This window comes from Mobula birostris, chromosome 3, assembly GCF_030028105.1.
Source record: "Mobula birostris isolate sMobBir1 chromosome 3, sMobBir1.hap1, whole genome shotgun sequence".
NCBI lineage: Eukaryota > Metazoa > Chordata > Chondrichthyes > Myliobatiformes > Myliobatidae > Mobula > Mobula birostris.
The window spans coordinates 215,616,358-215,634,464 of record NC_092372.1 but is presented as its reverse complement, the minus strand read 5'-3'; the positions used below and the strand labels follow the sequence as shown (position 1 = coordinate 215,634,464).

At 42.7% G+C, this 18,107-nt stretch overlaps 1 protein-coding gene across 1 annotated transcript in view; it reads right to left on the bottom strand.

The window, feature by feature from the left end:
* Positions 1-18,107, bottom strand: part of rheb (Ras homolog, mTORC1 binding) — a 92,857-nt gene that overhangs the window by 52,800 nt on the left and 21,950 nt on the right. Inside the window, exon 2 of the mRNA XM_072254090.1 lies at positions 3,286-3,357. Within this exon, the coding sequence (XP_072110191.1) occupies positions 3,286-3,357 (72 nt within the window). The remainder of the gene's footprint in view (positions 1-3,285; positions 3,358-18,107) is intronic.

Genomic DNA, 18,107 nt, shown 5'->3' with positions numbered 1-18,107 from the left:
CAGTTGGCTGCCGGTGACAAGTGGTGTGCCGAAGGGGTTGGTGTTAGGACCGCTTCCCTTCACGTTACATATCAATGACTTGGATGAAGGAATTGATGGTTTTGTGGCCAAGTTTGTGGATGATACAATAATATGTGGAGGTTCAGGTAGTGTTGAGGCAGCAGGGAGTTTGCAGAAGGACTTGGACAGATTGGAAAAAATGGGCAAAGAAGTTGCAGATGGAATATAGTGTAGAGAAGTGCATGGTTATGCACTCTGGTAAAAGGAACAAAGGTGTGGACTGTTTGGGGAGAAAATTGAAAAATCAGAGGTGCAAAGGGTCTTGGAAGTCCTTGTGCAACTTGCAGGTTGAGTCTGTAGTAAGGAAGGCAAATGCAATTTTAGCATTCATTTCAAGAAGACTAGAAGACAAAAGTGAGGATGTAACGCCGATGCTTTATAAGGCATTGGTCAAACCACACATGGGAGTATTGGGAGCAGTTTTGGGTTTCTTCTCTTGGAAGAGATGTGCTGGCATTGGACAGAGTCCAGAGAAGGTTCATGAGAATGAACCCAAGAATGAAAAGGGAACATATGAGGAGCAAACTGAAAGGCTTAGATCGAGTGGAAGTGGATGGTTCCGATAGTGGGGGAATTTGTGACCAGAAGGCACAACCTCAGAAAAGATCAACATCCCCTTAGAATATGTTCCCATGTCTTATGTTCCTACGTTTTTGTTATTAAGCAACCCTTTTGTCAAAGATGACAAGATGAGGGGCTGGCCATTTCAAAAATGAGGAACATAACTCCATGAGGAAAAGCTTTGGCAATTCAAGTTTACATCTATTATCAGTCACAAAATATACTGTATAATCCTATACTAATCGTTGTTATTCTTTCCATGTTTTAACACTGCACAGATTCATTTACTCGCCTACACGCTAGACAGAACGTAGTGGCCAATTAAGTTACCAATGTGCATGCCTTTGGGAGGTGAGAGGCCAATTTCTTCATTTTCCTGCAAATACCTTCAAGAAAATGAATCCCACGGCAGTATATGGTGACATATACTGTACATATTTTGATAATAAATTTGCCCAGGGGAACCCACATATTTGCATGGCGAACATGCAACACCTACAGTCAGGATGAAAGTTGTGTCTCTGTGCCCCCATTATTTAGATCATTAGAAATATCTGAAGCAGAAGAACAGGGAAGGGGAGTGGAAGTGACATGCGACAATGTTAACATGGCTGTGGCATAGAGGAATTAAACCTTCTATTTATCTATTTATTGAGATACAGCATGGAATAGGCCCCTCCTGCCCATCAAGCCATGCTGCCCAGCAATCTCCCAATTTAACCCTAATCTAATCACGGGACAATCTACAATGACCAATTAACCTACCAACCTGTACAACTTTACAATGTGGGAGGAAGCATGGAGCTCAGAAAAATACAGGGCTATGGGTAACCCTAGGTAATTTCTAAGGTAAGGACATGTTTGGCACTGCTTTGTGGGCCGAAGGGCCTGTATTGTGCTGTAGGTTTTCTATGAAACCAGCGCACTCAGACGAAACCCACGGGGTTACGGGGAGAACATATAAACTCCTTACAAGCAGCAGTAGGAAATGAACCCGGGTCACCAGCACTGCAGAGTATTGTACTAACCACCACGCTACCATGCCCCCAGCCCCCCAAAAGAGACTGAAAAGGCTGACTGAATCAAGGAGTCAGAGATATTGATCTTTGCAGAAAGAAGAGGATAGGGGTGGGGTGGTGCAGGAGAGAAGAGAGGGGAAGATATGAGTGGCGGTAGGATCTTGTTGCAGCTGTTGAAAATGACATGGGATGATATGCTGAATGTGGAGGGTAGTAGGTTGAAAGGCAAGGATCAATGGAATTCAATCTGGGTGAGGGGGAGGGCTTGGGGGGGGGGGTGAGGGTTAAGAGCAGATATCCAGGAGATTGAGGAAATGCAAGTGAAAATATGTACCTTTATATCTATCAATGTAGTAAAACTCATTATTCTGGAGTATAATTGCTTCAAAGTTCTCAAGCACCTGTCTCACTCATAACTGTGGAATAAGCAATGACAGGTCAAAGCACAAGCAAGTGTGCAGCCACACCTGAAGGTCTAGAGGGCAACTAATGCACAGAACAGAGGTCATAAATACAAGTAGGTTTGTGGGTGAGATTGGAGTCCAGTGCTTGTACATTTCCCATACCCTTTATATTCACTGGGAAAAAAATGTTTAATTATTTATAGGAGTAACATCCAATCGTCCACGTAATCTGCAAGTGTGACTCCAAATGCCGAAAGATTGTAGACGATCAGTTTTAATTGTACACTACACTGATAAGGGAACACAGAAACGAGACACAACCTTACACTTAAAACAGGAAAGTGGGAAGTATTTCAAACTCCCACACACAAATACAAGGAATGAATAGCTGAATGCTCTTCCCAATAGATTTTGAATGAAGAATTGATAAGAACATACGTTTCTGTCAAAGCATCAAGGAACATTCTAATTTGTTCCCATTATATTTTACCATTTTAAAGGTACAAGTCAGCTGCACAAGTCAGAGACCCAAATTCAATATAATCCATGTCTTGTAGTACAACCAGTAATAGGCTGTCCCATTGTGGTCCAGGTATCTTGCAGAAAAATTAACTTCAATGCCACTTCTGTATTGCTGTTCCTTCTATTCAAATTCTGGAAGTGTGATATCCAAGAGTTGGCTTCTTCTGCCTTTTATTCCATCAGAAAAAGAAATGTTCTTCCAATACTTAAATTAAAACCTAATAATGGCAACACAAGAAATTTGCACACAAACTACTATTGCCTACAAGCTAACTGCTGTGTACAGATTGGTCAAAGTTAGTCATTGTAAGTGCAATGCAATTGTTATGTGAGCTTTCAAGATGTACAGCATACAATTTTTTGGAAGCAGTGGTTACGAGTTGAGCAATTTCTGTTCAGATCCATTTACATTCACTTATTCAAACAAAACCTAGCTTTCTTGTAGAGCCTTTGCTCAGCAGACACAAGGAGCACAAGAGGAAAACTGGACAAATGCATTCTAACTATTAAGGACATTCCTCTCTATGGAGAGGAATAAGTTTCAGGCCAAGAATAAGGAGTTTCAGTTCAAGAACAGCCTGAAGTGTTGGCCATTTATACCTCTCCATAGATGCTGCCTAACCTGCTAACTTCCTCCTGCATTTTGTGTGCTAATCATTAGGATTTACTCCTAAAATTGTGTCAAACATAGTTTTAGATAAATTAAAAAGGATACTTACTATTTTCTATTGTGGGGTCATACGAGTCCACAAACTGCCCTTCAACAAACTGAATAGTCAATGAGGACTTCCCTAAACAAAGAGGAAAAGATACACATGAATAAACTAATTTTTCCAAATGATTTAAGTTTCTAAAGTTCATCTCCAGTTCTACTACAACCATGTTTACCCCTTTGCCTCCAAATGTACATTACAAACTAAGTATATTCAAAATGAAGTTACTAGAGTTATGAACCCTTTGGTTTACAGGGCCATGTATTAAATTTGACTGCAACACAAGAGTAACGTTAGTCTTTTTTGCTTTTAATGTAAGTTTCTTACAGTCTATGACAAGGACTAATAAACCTTTCAAAACAAACCAGATTTTAAAGTAAATAATTATTTTTTAAAATCTGAGTTCAACTGCCACATCTTCAATCTACTTCCAACTAATCAGCTCCCGAGTAACTTGGCTGAGATGCAGAATTTCCGATAATTGTTACTTACAGCAGTTTGCATCTTTCACATCTATGGCATTATCTCAGATGATTTTGTTCTGCACAGCTTTTAAATTTTAACACTGACTTTCCATAAGACAGAGCCAAGCATTTCCCAATTATTTATAGCAGTAAATATAAACCAATTAAAATGACCTTTAAATTCTCTTAACAGAACTTGTGCTTTTACAATACAAAATGATAAAAATACCCAAGTCAGTCAGCATTTGCAGAAGGCAAAAGTTTCAGATCAACAAGCTGAGGCAGTAGGATACTTGTATCCTGTATCTAATGAAGGCAAGCACAGGATGGCTATGGGACAACTTAAGTCACAGCAAGGATACTGTATGCAGTTGTGTGTCACACCATATGAAGAATGCAACTGAAGTGTGCAGAAGGGATTCATCAGGAATGAAGTGATTTGAGATGAAGAATGCAGATAATCATATTGCATCAATGAGTCCTTGGAAAAATGAAATCAGTGAGAAAGATCCAATTTCATAACACTCTGCAGCACCTGCGAGCCTGACATCTGCATTGTAACCTTAACGACACCAACCTTACTTACTTGAGGAAACACTGTATTTGGTTGCGGCTTTCAAAGTGTTTAATTCAGAAACAGCAAATATTCCCACAGCTTTCTATAAATTAGAGGTCATTACAGAATATACCACCATCATGGCAATCATGTCCTACTCCAATCAGCAGCTGAAGGAGGAGATAATTGTCCTTTAGTTGTTGGCAAACCTGGTAGAAAGACGTATTGTCATAGGCCAACCATCTCAGTCCCAGAAAAGGGGAAGAAAGTCACTTAAGGGCAAAACAAGAAATGTTCACACATTACCGTGGTCATCTGATAAGAGTGGCCCTGTATTGGTGGTTCAAATGTGTCTTCAAATGATCAGCCCAGGTCCAAATGTTGTCCAATATTACACTGCTGATTCTAGACTATGAATATCTCAAATATAATCTAACTCAAGGCCTTCAAACTAACATTGAACAGCAATACTCCAAGCACTGCCAATGACCAGAAACTCAAGTGACACTAGCCACAAATCATGGAGCTAAAATGCAGTTCAGAGCCTACATGGGCTGCAACAAGCGACTAATTCCTTAAAATCAAAAGACCTTGCAAAGCACAGATTGGGGCTGTGATTAAATACTTTTGACTTGCCTAAGTTAGTGCAACCTGAAAAATACAAGCTCAAAAGCATCCAAGAAAAAGCAGCTCGCTTACTTAGTTGTACTCTTCACCTTACCACCTTAATCATTTATATATCTGGGTACACTATGGCATTTGTGCCATCCAAAATGCATAGCAACATTGCTGATCGTTTACCTAACATCCTGTAGCAGTATCTTTGCACTGATCAGACTGGTTCAAACAGCAGAGTCACTGCCTGCTTATCAAGAGCAACTGAGAGTGGGTAATAAAAGCTGATATTGCCTGTGATACACATATACCATGAACGAGTACAAAAAGGAATACATATGCAGAGTGGAAAAATGATTTTGTTTGTTCGATTGAGGATTAAATGAGCCTCTGGCTTGGCCAGCAGTTACTGATCCCAAATTGCCCACCAACTGAAAATTCTGCTCGACAATTTCCGATAGGTGTTAAAGATAGACTATTTTGCTTTTAACTGCAGTCACATCTGAGGCAGGATTGATAGGTTAACTTCCTCAAACGGCATTAGTGAATCATGTCAGATATTCATGGAGGGGGAAATTGAATGAGCTTTCTGAATCGGGGAATAGGAGCCTTTTCAGTTTTATTTCCAGCATTCACAATATTTTACTCTTCTTAAATAAATTTTTCAGTTTCATACCAGCTTTTTAATCTTACATTTAACTGAATTTGTTGGCTGCTGTGATTTATTTGGAAACATTCATAATCAGTACCCAACCTTCTGGATACTAAAGGTTGAAACTCTCTAGTTTGGCACCCTTGGAAGCCAATTCGTGCCTGACTACAAATAAAATTCCAGACCACGGAAACTCTCCTACCTTCATCATCTTCTAAGCAGAACTGTTCTTTAGTACAGGTTGACTACCCCTGATCTGAAACTCCAAAATCCAAATTCTTTGACATGTCACAAATTGAAAAATTCTACAAAGCACTGGGAAGGTTCCCAGGCAATGCACAGGACTCTGCACATCACAAACGGCTCTGGGAAGTGACCTTACATATGTAATGAACAGAAGTTAATGAGAAAATAGAAAAATACTGCATAAGGTGAAAAATGAAGATCTCAAGCATATATTGTAAGAGTGGATTCAGAGTTGGAGTAAACATAAACTGTTTAACAGTATGCTGATCTGAAACATGCTAAGATCTATCACGACAAACTGAAAATTGAGGTTAATTGTGAATATTCACCAGGCCAGTTGCAGAAATTTTTAAGAAAAGGCATAGCATTAAATTTTTAAAGCATCTGCTGATCGTGAAAATCTAACATTAGAACAAGTCTACAATGCTAATTGCTTTTATACCTTATATAAAGCCCTAAAAAAGTAAAATACAAATACAGTACACTGTAACAGACATCAAAGTTGCCAGTGAACGCAGCAGGCCAGGCAGCATCTCCAGGAAGAGGTACAGTCGACATTTCGGGCGGAGACCCTTCGTCAGGACTAACAGAAAGAAGAGATAGTAAGGGATTTGAAAGTGGGAGGGGGAGAGGGAGATCCAAAATGATAGGAGAAGACAGGAGGGGGAGGGATGGAGCCAAGAGCTGGACAGGTGATTGGCAAAGGGGATATGAGAGGATCATGGGACAGGAGGCCCAGGGAGAAGGAAAAGGGGGAGGGGAAAAAAAAACCAGAGAATGGGCAAGGGGTATAGAGAGAGGGAGAAAAAGGAGAGGGGGGGGAGGGGGAGAGAATGTGTATATAAATAAATATTAGCAGAAGTTAGAGAAGTCAATGTTCATGCCATCAGGTTCGAGGCTACCCAGACGGAATATAAGGTGTTGTTCCTCCAACCTGAGTGTGGCTTCATCTTTACAGTAGGGGAGGCCGTGGATAGACATACCAGAATGGGAATGGGATGTGGAATTAAAATGTGTGGCCACTGGGAGATCCTGCTTTCTCTGGCGGACAGAGCGTAGGTGTTCAGCAAAACGATCTCCCAGTCTGCGTCGGGTCTCGCCAATATATAGAAGGCCACATCGGGAGCACCGGACGCAGTATATCACCCCAGTCGACTCACAGGTGAAGCATCGCCTCACCTGGAAGGACTGTCTGGGGCCCTGAATGGTGGTAAGGACACATCGGGAGCACCTTATATTCCGTCTAGGTAGCCTCCAGCCTGATGGCATGAACATTGACTTCTCTGACTTCCACTAATGCCCCACCTCTCCCTCGTACCCCATCCGTTATTTATTTATATACACACATTCTTTCTCTCTCTCTCTCCTTTTTCTCCCTCTGTCCCTCTGACTATACCCCTTGCCCATCCTCTGGGTCCCCCCCTCCCCCTTTTCCTTCTCCCTGGGTCTCCTGTCCCATAATCCTCTCATATCCCCTTTGCCAATCACCTGTCCAGCTCTCGGCTCCATCCCTCCCCCTCCTGTCTTCTCCTATCATTCTGGATCTTCCCCTCCCCCTCTCAAATCTCTTACTAGCTCTTCCTTCAGTTAGCCCTGACGAAGGGTCTCAGCCCGAAACATCGACTGTACCACTTCCTAGAGATGCTTCACCAGCACTTTGATGTCTGTTGCTTGAATTTCCAGCATCTGCAGAATTCCTCGTGTTTACAGTACACTGTAACCTTTTAATAAAAACACGGCATCGAATGTGAAGACTGAAAACCTGCCGTTGCTTGGTGTTTAGATATCCAGGTGCTTGTGCTGCTTTTGTTACCTTGCACGCTACATTTTCAATGCAAGTACTGTAGGGAAAGGTGGATGAGCTCAGAGCATGGATCGACACTTGGAATTATGACGTAGCCACTGCTGAGACTTGGTTGCAGTTGGGGCAGGACTCGAAGCTCAATATTCCAAGCTTCCACTGTTTTCGACTTGACAGAGCGGGAAGGATTAAAGGAGGAAGGGTGGCATTACCAGTCAGGGAGAATGTCTTACCAGTGCTCAGTCAGAAAAGACCACAGAACTCAACTAGAGGTGTCATGGGCAGGACTGAGAAATAAGAAAGGTACAACCACATTAATGGAGCAATATTACAGACCACCCAACAGTCCTAGGAATTTAGAGAAACAAATTTGTAAAGAGATTGGAGACTGTTGCAAGAAACACAAGGTTGTGATAAGAGATGATTTTAACTTCCCACGTAGTGACTGGGAATCCCACACTGTACAAGGACTAGATGGGATAGAGTTTGTCGTGTGTTCAGGAAAATTTCCTTCAGTTCACTGAAGTCCCAACAAAAGAGCATGCGATACTGGAACTGCCATTAGGGAATGAGACAGGGCAGGTGACAAATTTACGACGGGGAACACTTTGCATCCAGTGACAATCCCATTAGCTTCAAAATAAATATGCAAAAAGGTAGGACTGGTCCGCAGGTTGAGATCCAGAATTGGAAAGGCCAGTTCTGACGGTATCAGAAATTAATTGGCACTTGTGAATTGGGACAGGCTGTTTTCTGGCAAAAGTGTACTTGTAAAGTGGGACGCTATCAAAAAATGAAATTTTGAGTACAAAGCTTGTACATGCCTGCCAGAATAAAAGGGAAAGATAACAAGTGTAGGGAGCCTACGTTTTCAACAGATATTGAGGTACTGGTTAAGAGAAAAATGGAGGTACACAGCCGGTATAGGCAAGTAGGAATAAACGAGGAGCTTATGGCATATTAGAAATGCAAGAGAACACTTAAGAAAGAAATCAGGAAGGCATGAAGTTGCTCTAGCAATCAAGGTGAAGGAGAATCCTAAGGAGTTCTACAGGTATGTTAAGGGGAAAAGGATTGCAAGGGACAAAATTTGTCCTTCGAAAGACCAGAATGGTAACCCATGTGTGGAGCCAAAGCAAATCTCAAATAAATTTTTTGCATCTGCATTTACGCAGGAGATGGGCACAGAGTCTATAAAAGTGAAGCAAAGCAGCATCAACTTCATTGACCCTCTAATAGATTAGAGGGGAAGGTGTTTGCTACCCTGAGGCAAATCAGGATGGATGAATCCCCAGGGCCTGACGAAGCGTCCCCTTGGATCCTATCGAAGGCAAGTGCAGAAGTTGCCAGGGCTCTAGTAGAGATATTGAAATCCGAAGCAACAGTGGGGTACCAGAGGATTAGAAGAAAGCCAATGTTGTTCCACTGTTTAAAAAGGGCTCCAAACATAAACCAGGAAATTATAGGCCAGTGAGTCTGACATCAGCTGCGGGAAAATTACTGAAAGGTATTCTAAGGGACCAGATATATACGTATTTGGTAGACATGGACTGAATAAGGATAGTCAGCTTGGCTTTGTGCATGGTAGGTCATGCCTGACCAGCCTTAAGAGTTTTTCGAGGAATTTACCAGGAAAGTGGATGAAGGCAAGGCAGTGGATGTTGCCTACATGGACTTTAGTAGGGCATTTGACGAGGCCCTGCATGGGAGGCTGGTCAAGAAGGTTCAGTCACTTGGCATTCAAGACAAGGTAGTAGTAAATTGGATCTGACATTGGCTTCTTGGGAGACGCCAGAGAGTGGTAGTAGAGGGTTGTGTCTCAGACTGGAGGCCTGTGACTATTGGTGTGCCACAGGGATCAGTATTAGGTCTCATGTTGTCTGTCATCTATATCAATGATCTGGATATTAACTGGATTAGCACCTTTGCAGCGGACACCAAGATTGGGGTATAGTTGACGGTGTGGAAGGCTTTCATGGCTTGCAGAGGGATCTGCATCAACTCTAAAACTGGGCTGAAAAATGGCAGATGGAATTTAATGCAGACAAGTGTGAAGTTTTGCACTTCAGTAGGACCAATCTGTGTATGTCTTACACAGTTAACAAGTAGGGCACTGAAGAGTGTGGTAGAATAAAGTGATCTGGGAATACAGGTCCATAATTCATTGAAAGTGGCATCTCAGGTAGAAAGGATTGTAAAGAAAACTTTTGGCACATTGGCCTTCATGAATCAATGCAGTGAGTACAGGAGATGGGATGTTATGTTGAAGTTGTACAAGACATTGGTGAGACCTAATTTGAAGTTTTGTATGCAGCTTTGGTCACCCACCTACAGGGAAGATGAAACAAGTTTGAAAGAGTACAGAGAAAATCTACAAGGATGTTGCTGGGTCTGGAGGACCCGAGTTATAAGGCAAGATTGAATAGGTTAGGACTGTATTCTTTAGAGCGTAGAAGACTGAGAGGAGATTTGCCAAAGGTGTACAAAATTATGAGTGGTATAGATACGGCAAATGCAAGCAGACATTTCCACTGAGGTTGGGTGAGACTATAACCAGAGGTCATGGGTTAAGGGTGAAAAGTTTAAGGGGAACATGAGGGGAAACTCCTTTTCTCTTCAGAGGGCAGTGAGAGTGTGCAATGGCCAAGTGGTGCATGCGAGTTCAATTTCAACGTTAAGAGATGTTTGGATAGGTGCATGGATAGTAAGAGTATGCAGGACTATAGTCCTGGTACAAGTCGATGGAAGTAGGGAGTCAAAGTGGTTTCAGCCTGGACCTGATGGGCCGAAGGGCCCGTCCCTGTGCTGCATTTCTCTATGATATGAATAGTATGTAATAATGTTTACTATTAAGCATATATGTGCGATGAAGACAAATCCACTTACCGGTAGCATATAAATTTAGAGTGGCAATCCCAAGCTATCTCATTATACATCACAGAAAAAAAATCTTAAAAATCCAATACACTTCTGGCCCCAAGCATTTCAAATAGGGGGTACTCAACCTGCATAAACACTCCTAAGTCACACAAGAGTTGAAAAAATTGTCTGAAACTTGGTTTCTCTCAAGTCAAAAATGCTGTCAGCTGAAACCGCAATAGTTGTACCAATAGGTTAATTAACCACAGGTTAGAAAAGATCTTAGAATTCTACATGCTGGACCACAAGAGTTGCCAGACTGCCAAATGTCAGATTGAAGAGTTTCAACCTGTAGTTAACTACCACAATGATACCAAGATGTTTTTAAATGTTACACATCATGGTAGATACAAGCACAACATCAGGTGTGGTCCTTATGGTGCAGCCAGTAATAACTCCAACAACCCAGTATCAATCCTGATCTCCAGTTCTATTTGGAATTTGAATGTTCTTCCTGTGAGCCCCCAGGTGTTTGTTTCCGTCTAGATCTCAATAAAGTGCAGCCTAGTAGGCGAATTGGCTGCTCTATTATAAATTGTCTCTAAATGTAGGTATGCAGTTTCATCTGTGGGCTATTGATGGCAATGGGTTGGAAGAAAACAGGACTGCTGTGTGTAGCCATGTAGTTGATGGGCACCCTTCAATGCCATAAGGAGATACAGTAATCAATATAGATATATAAATACCAGGGATTATGCAACTGAAAAATGCCTCTTTTCAACCTAAAAAAAAAAGACAATAAAATAAGACTAACATTAATTGTTTACACACAAGAATGAAGACTTTTTTTCTGCTGTCCCTGTGTGCACATAAAGACCATGTCCAGCAGGATTTATCTTTGGCAAAGGAAGTGTAGTATAGCACATCTACACTTAAATTTGCTGTCTATTCTTAGGAATGAGTTGACATGTGTTAAACTATGTGGTCCTGTATACTTTCCACCACGCAGCATTAAAACGAGAAGATGGAAACCCATTCTGACATGTCTATCCACGGCCTCCTCTACTGTAAAGATGAGGCCACACTCAGGTTGGAGGAACAACACCTTATATTCCATCTGGGTAGCCTCCAACCTGATGGCATGAACATCGACTTCTCTAACTTCTGCTAAGGCCCCACCTCCCCCTCGTACCCCATCTGTTACTCATTTTTATGCACACATTCTTTCTCTCCTTTTTCTCCCTCTGTCCCTCTGAATATACCTCTTGCCCATCCTCTGGGTCCCCCCCCCCATCTTTCTTCCCGGACCTCCTGTCCCATGATCCTCTCGTATCCCCTTTTGCCTATCACCTGTCCAGCTCTTGGCTCTATCCCTCCCCCTCCTGTCTTCTCCTATCATTTTGGATCTCCCCCTCCAACTTTCAAATCCCTTACTCACTCTTCCTTGTTAGTCCTGACGAAGGGTCTCGGCCTGAAACGTCGACTGCACCTCTTCCTACAGATGCTGCTTGGCCTGCTGCGTTCACCAGTAACTTTGATGTGTGTTGTTAGATGGAAACAATGTCTTATTGGGATTTTAGCAAGTGGCACAAAGCAAATTCCAAACTACCAATCACTCCAGGACTTCTGTAACATTTAGTAATATTCTTCAGACAAATAGTTATGGAGCACCACTGCACAAAAACAGACCTTTCAGCCCATTTAGTCCGTGCCTGTCTAGTCCCATTTACCTGCACTATAGCCCTCCTTCATTTACCTATCCAAATTTCCCTTAACTGTTGCAACTCAACCCGCATCGACCACTCCTGCTAGCAGCTCATTCCATGCTCACACCACTGAATGAAGGAATTCTCCCTTAGGTTCCGCTTAAATATTTCACCTTAAGACCTCTAGTTCTTGTCTCACCCAAACCTAGGGGAAAAAAGCATGCATGTACTTATCATATCTATACCCCTCAATTTTGTACACCTCTAAGGTTTCCCCCTCATTCTCCTGTGCTCCAAGGAATAACGCCCTAACTGACTCAACTTTTCCCGATAACTCAGGTCCTCAAGTCAAATCAACATCCTTGTAAATTTTCTCTGTATTCCTTTAATCTTATTGATACCATTCCTAGAATTGCAATACCCCAAATTTGGCCTCACCAGCCTCTTATACAACGTCAACATAACATCTCAACTCCTGTGCTCAACACTCTGATTTAAGTTCAAGGTGCTAAAAGCTCTCACTACGACCCTAACTACTTGTGATGCTACATTCAAGGAATGGCTCTGTATTCCCAGATCTCTTTTTCCTACCACACTTCTCAGTGCCCTACCATTCACTCTGCAAGTCCTAACCTGGTTTGTCCTCCCTAAGTGCAATACCTCATATTTTTCAGCATTAAATTCCATCTGACATTTTTCAGCCTATTTTTCCAGCTGGTTCCAATCCTGCTGCAAGCTCTGATAGCCTTCCTCACTGTGTTACTCCCCTAAACTTGCTGTCCTCTACAAAACTGAACAACCAAGGTAGCAATCAAGATTTTGAAGGCAGGGTTTCACAGCTTTGAGGAGCGACCAATCAGCAAACGGCAGTGCGCAAAAAGAGCTGCCTTTTAGTCAGATCTGCATTCAAGATTTAAAAAGCACAGCTTCAAGCCAGTTTTCTCTGAGAGGGACAATCAACACCAGGGGTGCGTGAAAAGAGCTACTTTTTAAATCAGGATGGCAATCAAGATTTTGAAAGCAGTTTTTTCCTGAGTTGAGGAGCGACCAATCAGCAAGCGGGATTCATTAAAAGGGCAAATAAGAATAATTCAAGTGAAAGTGGAGTGGCCATTCCTGTGAGTGTGCCAGTGGCTTTGGCTCATCGGGCTTAAGCGCAGTACACTGTCTTAAAGTTTCTCCCTTGTTGTTATTTGCTCATTCCTCATCTATAAGTGCATAGTATAGTCAGAGTGGCTCCAGGAGCAGTGCTTTGTACTGTGTGTCGGATGTGGGAACACATCTACACCAAGTGCACCAAGCTGCAGCACCTAAGAGAACATATTAAGGAACTACAGCTTGATGAACTTCAACATATGGGAGAATGAGAAGATATCACTTACAGTGGATGGAAAAGCTTGAGCATATAGACATTAAGAAAGAGGATGTGCTGGAGCTTTTGGAAAGCATCAAGTTGGATAAGTCACCAGGACTGGATGAGATATACCTCAGGCTACTGTGAAAAGTGAGGGAGGAGATTGCTGAGCCTTTAGCAATGATCTTTGCATCATCAATGGGGACGGGAGAGGTTCTGGAGGATTGGCGACGTTGTTCCCTTATTCAAGGAAGGGAGTAGAGATAGCCCAGGAAATTACAGACCAGTCAGTGAGTCTTACTTCAGTGGTTGGTAAGTTGATGGAGAAGATCCTGAGAGGCAGGATTTATGAACACTTGGAAAGGGATAATATGATTAGGAATAATCAAAGACCCTGATGGAAGATACTTGTATATACAGGCTTCAGAACAGTAGCAAGGTTGTGGGCTACAAATTACAAAAACAGATAGAAAAGTCATGTCAGAGGTTAAGTTGTTTTTATTTTAAAAATGCAGAGCGGTGAGTGTGTGGAATGGGCTGCCGGTGACGATGATGGAGGCAGATACAACAAGGTCTTTTAAGACACTCCTGGGTAGGTACATGGAGCTTTGAAAAATAGAGGGCTATGGGTAACCTGAGGTAGTTTCTAAAGTATATGTTCAGCACAGCTTTGTGGGCCAAAGGGCCTGTATTGTGCTGTAGGTTTTCTATGCTTCTATGACAGACAGGAGTTACAGGGAGGTAGTCACCCCTAGCTTACAAGAGACATGTAACTGGGTGACTGTCAGCAGAAAGAGGGGAAATGCACAACCAGTACAGAGTATACTTGTGGTCGTTTGCCTCACTATTAAGTATACACAATTAAGGCGGATGACCTACCAGGGGGCAGCCACAGTGACTGAGTCTCTGGCACTGAGCCTGGTACTGTGGCTAACAGAACAACAGAAAGATGAAGAGGACTGCAGTTTTGAAAGAAGATTCCTTAGTCAGAGGTGCAGAGATGAAGTTCTGTGGGCGCAATAGAGACATCCAGATGGTATGTTGCCTCCATGGTACCAAGATCAGGGATGCCTCAGATCGCATCCATGATATTCTCAAGGGCGAGGGTGAGCAGTCAGAAATCTTGGTACATATTGGCACCAATTACATCGGTAGACAAAGTGAGGAGTCCCTGAAGACAGATTTTAGGGAGCTAGGTTGAAAGCTGAGAAACAGGACCTCCAGGGTAGTCCTGTTGAAGCGTTTCAGCCCAAAACGTCGACTATACATTTCCATAGATGCTGCCTGACCTGCTGAGTTCCTCTAAGGTAGTCATCTCTGGATTGCTGCCTGTCTCACATGCCAGTAAGGGCAAGAATAGGATGATTTGGCAGGTGAATACATGGCTGAGGAACTGGTGCAAGGGACAAGGGTTCAGATTTATGGATTATTGGGATCTCTTCTGGAGAAGGTATGACCTGTACAAAAGGAAAGGGTTACGCCTGAACCCAAAGGGTTCCAATATACTTGTGGGCAGGTTGACTGAAGTGATCAGGTAGGTTTAAACTAATTTGGCAGAGGGATGGAAACCGGAATGATAATGTGGAAAATGAGGTAGTTGGTTTACAAACACAGGCACGTGTAGTGAGACTCCAGCAAGGAGAGGCTGATAACAGGGTAAAATTGCAGTCAACATAATGAGTTGTAATGTAAAAGGTAGATAAAATTGAGAAAAGAGAACACAGGACTAAAGGTGTTGTATTTGAATGCGCGCAATATACAGAATGAGGTCAATGAACTTGCAGTATAGTTACAGATTGGCATGTATGAATTAGTAGGCATCACTGAATCATGGCTGAAAGAAGATTACAACTGGGAGCTTCATGTCCAAGGACACACATTGTATTGAAAGGACAGGCAGGAAGGCAGAGGCTGCTTTGTTGGTAAAAAATGAAATTGAATCACTAGAAAAAGGTGACATAGGTGGAAGGTGTTGAAAGGTTGTGGATAGAGCTAAGAAACTGCAAGGGTAAAAAGACCCTGATGGGAGTCAGATGTAGACACCCAAACAGCAAGGCTATGATCTAAAAGTTACAACAGGAGATAGAACATGCATGTCAAAAGGGCCGTGTTACAATATCCATGGGGGATTTCAAAATGCAAGTAGATTGGGGAAAAATCTGGACTCTAAGAGGGGAAAATTCTAGAATGCGGATGAGGTAGCTTTTTAGAGTAGCCCGTGGTTAAGTACACAAGAATTGATTAGAGAGCCAAGGTAAAAGAACCTGAAGGGCAAATGATCATAATATGATCAAATTCACCCTGAAATCTGAGGAGGAGAAGATAAAGTCAGAGCCATCAGTTTTACAGTGGAGTACAGGAGGAATGAGATGACTTGGCCCGAATTTATTGGAAAAGAGCACTGGCAGGGATGACTGCAGAGTAGCAATGGGTGAAATTGCTGGAAACAACTTGGAAGACACAGGATACATACATCCCAAAGAGGAAGTATTCTAAAAGGAAAGATGACACAACCATGGCTAATCTGAGAAGTCAAAGCCAACGTAAAAGCCAAGGAGAGCCTCTGAGGAAAGCCACTGCTATAACCTGGTCATTGCTGAGGCATGCAGATGTTTCCAGTGGGTGGACAGTCGCAAGGCTGCGGGACCAGATGGCGAGTACTCAGGATGTGCGCAGCACAACTGGCAGGAGTATTTACAGACATTTTTAATCTTCCCTTTCCAGTGCAGAGTGCCCTTCTGCTTTAAATTATCCATTGTCCCTGTACCAAAAACGACCAAGGTAACATGCCTGAACGACAGGTGTCCTGTTGCACTCATCTCAATAATAAGCAAATGATTTGAGAGGCTGGTCAAGGACTACAAGTGCAGCATGCTACCACCCACACTGGACCCCCTACAATTCGCCTACCGACACAACCGTTCGACTGATGATACAATAGCCACTGCTCTACATACCATCCTTACACATCTGGAGGAAGGATGCTTATGTGAGAATGCTGTTTTTGGACTACAGTTTGATATTCAACACCATAATTCCATCCAGGCTCGGCCTTGACCCTGCCTTGTGCAGCTGGATCTTGGACTTCATGTCAGATCATTGGCAGATGGTAAGAGTGGGTTCCCTCAACTCCACCCCTCAGACTCTCAACACAGGAGCCCCCAGGGCTGTGTACTAAATCCCCTCTTTTACTCTCTGTATTCCCATGACTGTGTCCCCACCCACATCTCTAATCTGCTAATTAAATTTGCCAATGACACTACACTGATTGGCCTGATCTCAAACAATAACGAGGTGGCCTACAGGGAAGAAGTCATCTCTCTGACACAGTGGTGTCAAGAAAACAACCTCTCCCTCAAAGTCACAAAAACAAAGGAGCTGGTTGTAGATTACAGGAGGAATGGAGACAGGCTAACCCCTATTGACATCAATGGATCTGGGGTTGAAAAGGATAAACAGCTTTAAGTCCAAGGCATCCACGTCACTGAGGACCTCATGTGGTTTGTACACACCAGCTGTGTGCTGAAAAAGGCACAATGGTGCCTCTTTCACCTCAGACAGTTGAGGAAGATTGGTATGAGCCCCCCAAACCCTAAGAACTTTCTACAGGTGCACAATAGAGAGCATCCTGACTGGCTGCATCACTGCCTGGTATGAGAACAGTACTTCCCTCAATTGCAGGACTCTGCAGAGAGTGGTGCGGACTGCTCAGTGCATCTGTAGATGTGAACTTCCCACTATTCAGAACATTTGCAAAGACAGGTGTGTAAAGAGGACCTGAAGGATCATTGGGGACCCGAGTCACCCCAAACATAATCTATTCCAGCCGGGAAATAGTACTGCAGCATAAAAGCCAACAGACTCCAGGACCAACAGACTCCGGGACTGCTTCTTCTACCAGGCTATCAGACTGATTAACTCACGCTGATCTGAGTGTATTTCTATGTTACACTGACTGTTCTATTTATTATAAATTACAATGATTGCACATTTAGATGAAGGCATAACGTAAAGATTTTTACTCCTTATGTGAAGGATGTAATAAATAAATTCAATATAATAAAGCAAAAATTAGTGGGAAGTTATGGGATTGGGAAGCTTTTAAATACCAACAGAAGGCAACTAAAATATTATTAAGGCAAAGATTAAAGAGGATACCAAAATTGTCTTCAAATACATGGTGTAAAAGAGAGGCGGGACTGGATACTGGACCACTGGAAAACAATGCTGGAGAGGTTATAATGGGGGACAATGAAATGGCAGTTGAACTGAATAAGTATGTTGCATCAGTCTTCACTGTGGAAGACACTAGCAATATGGTGGAAGTTCCAGGTGTTTGGGGGGGGGGGGGCATAAGTGTGTGAAGTTACCAAAACTAGGCAGAAGGTTCTTGGGAAACTGAAAAGTCTGAAGTTAGATAACACACCTGGACCAGATGGTGTACAAACCAGTGTTCTGAAAGAGGTGGCTGAAGAGATTGAGGCATTAGTAATGACCTTCCAAGAATCACTAGATTCTGGCATAGTTCCGGAAGACTGGAAAATTGCAAATGTCACTCCACTCTTCAAGAAGGGA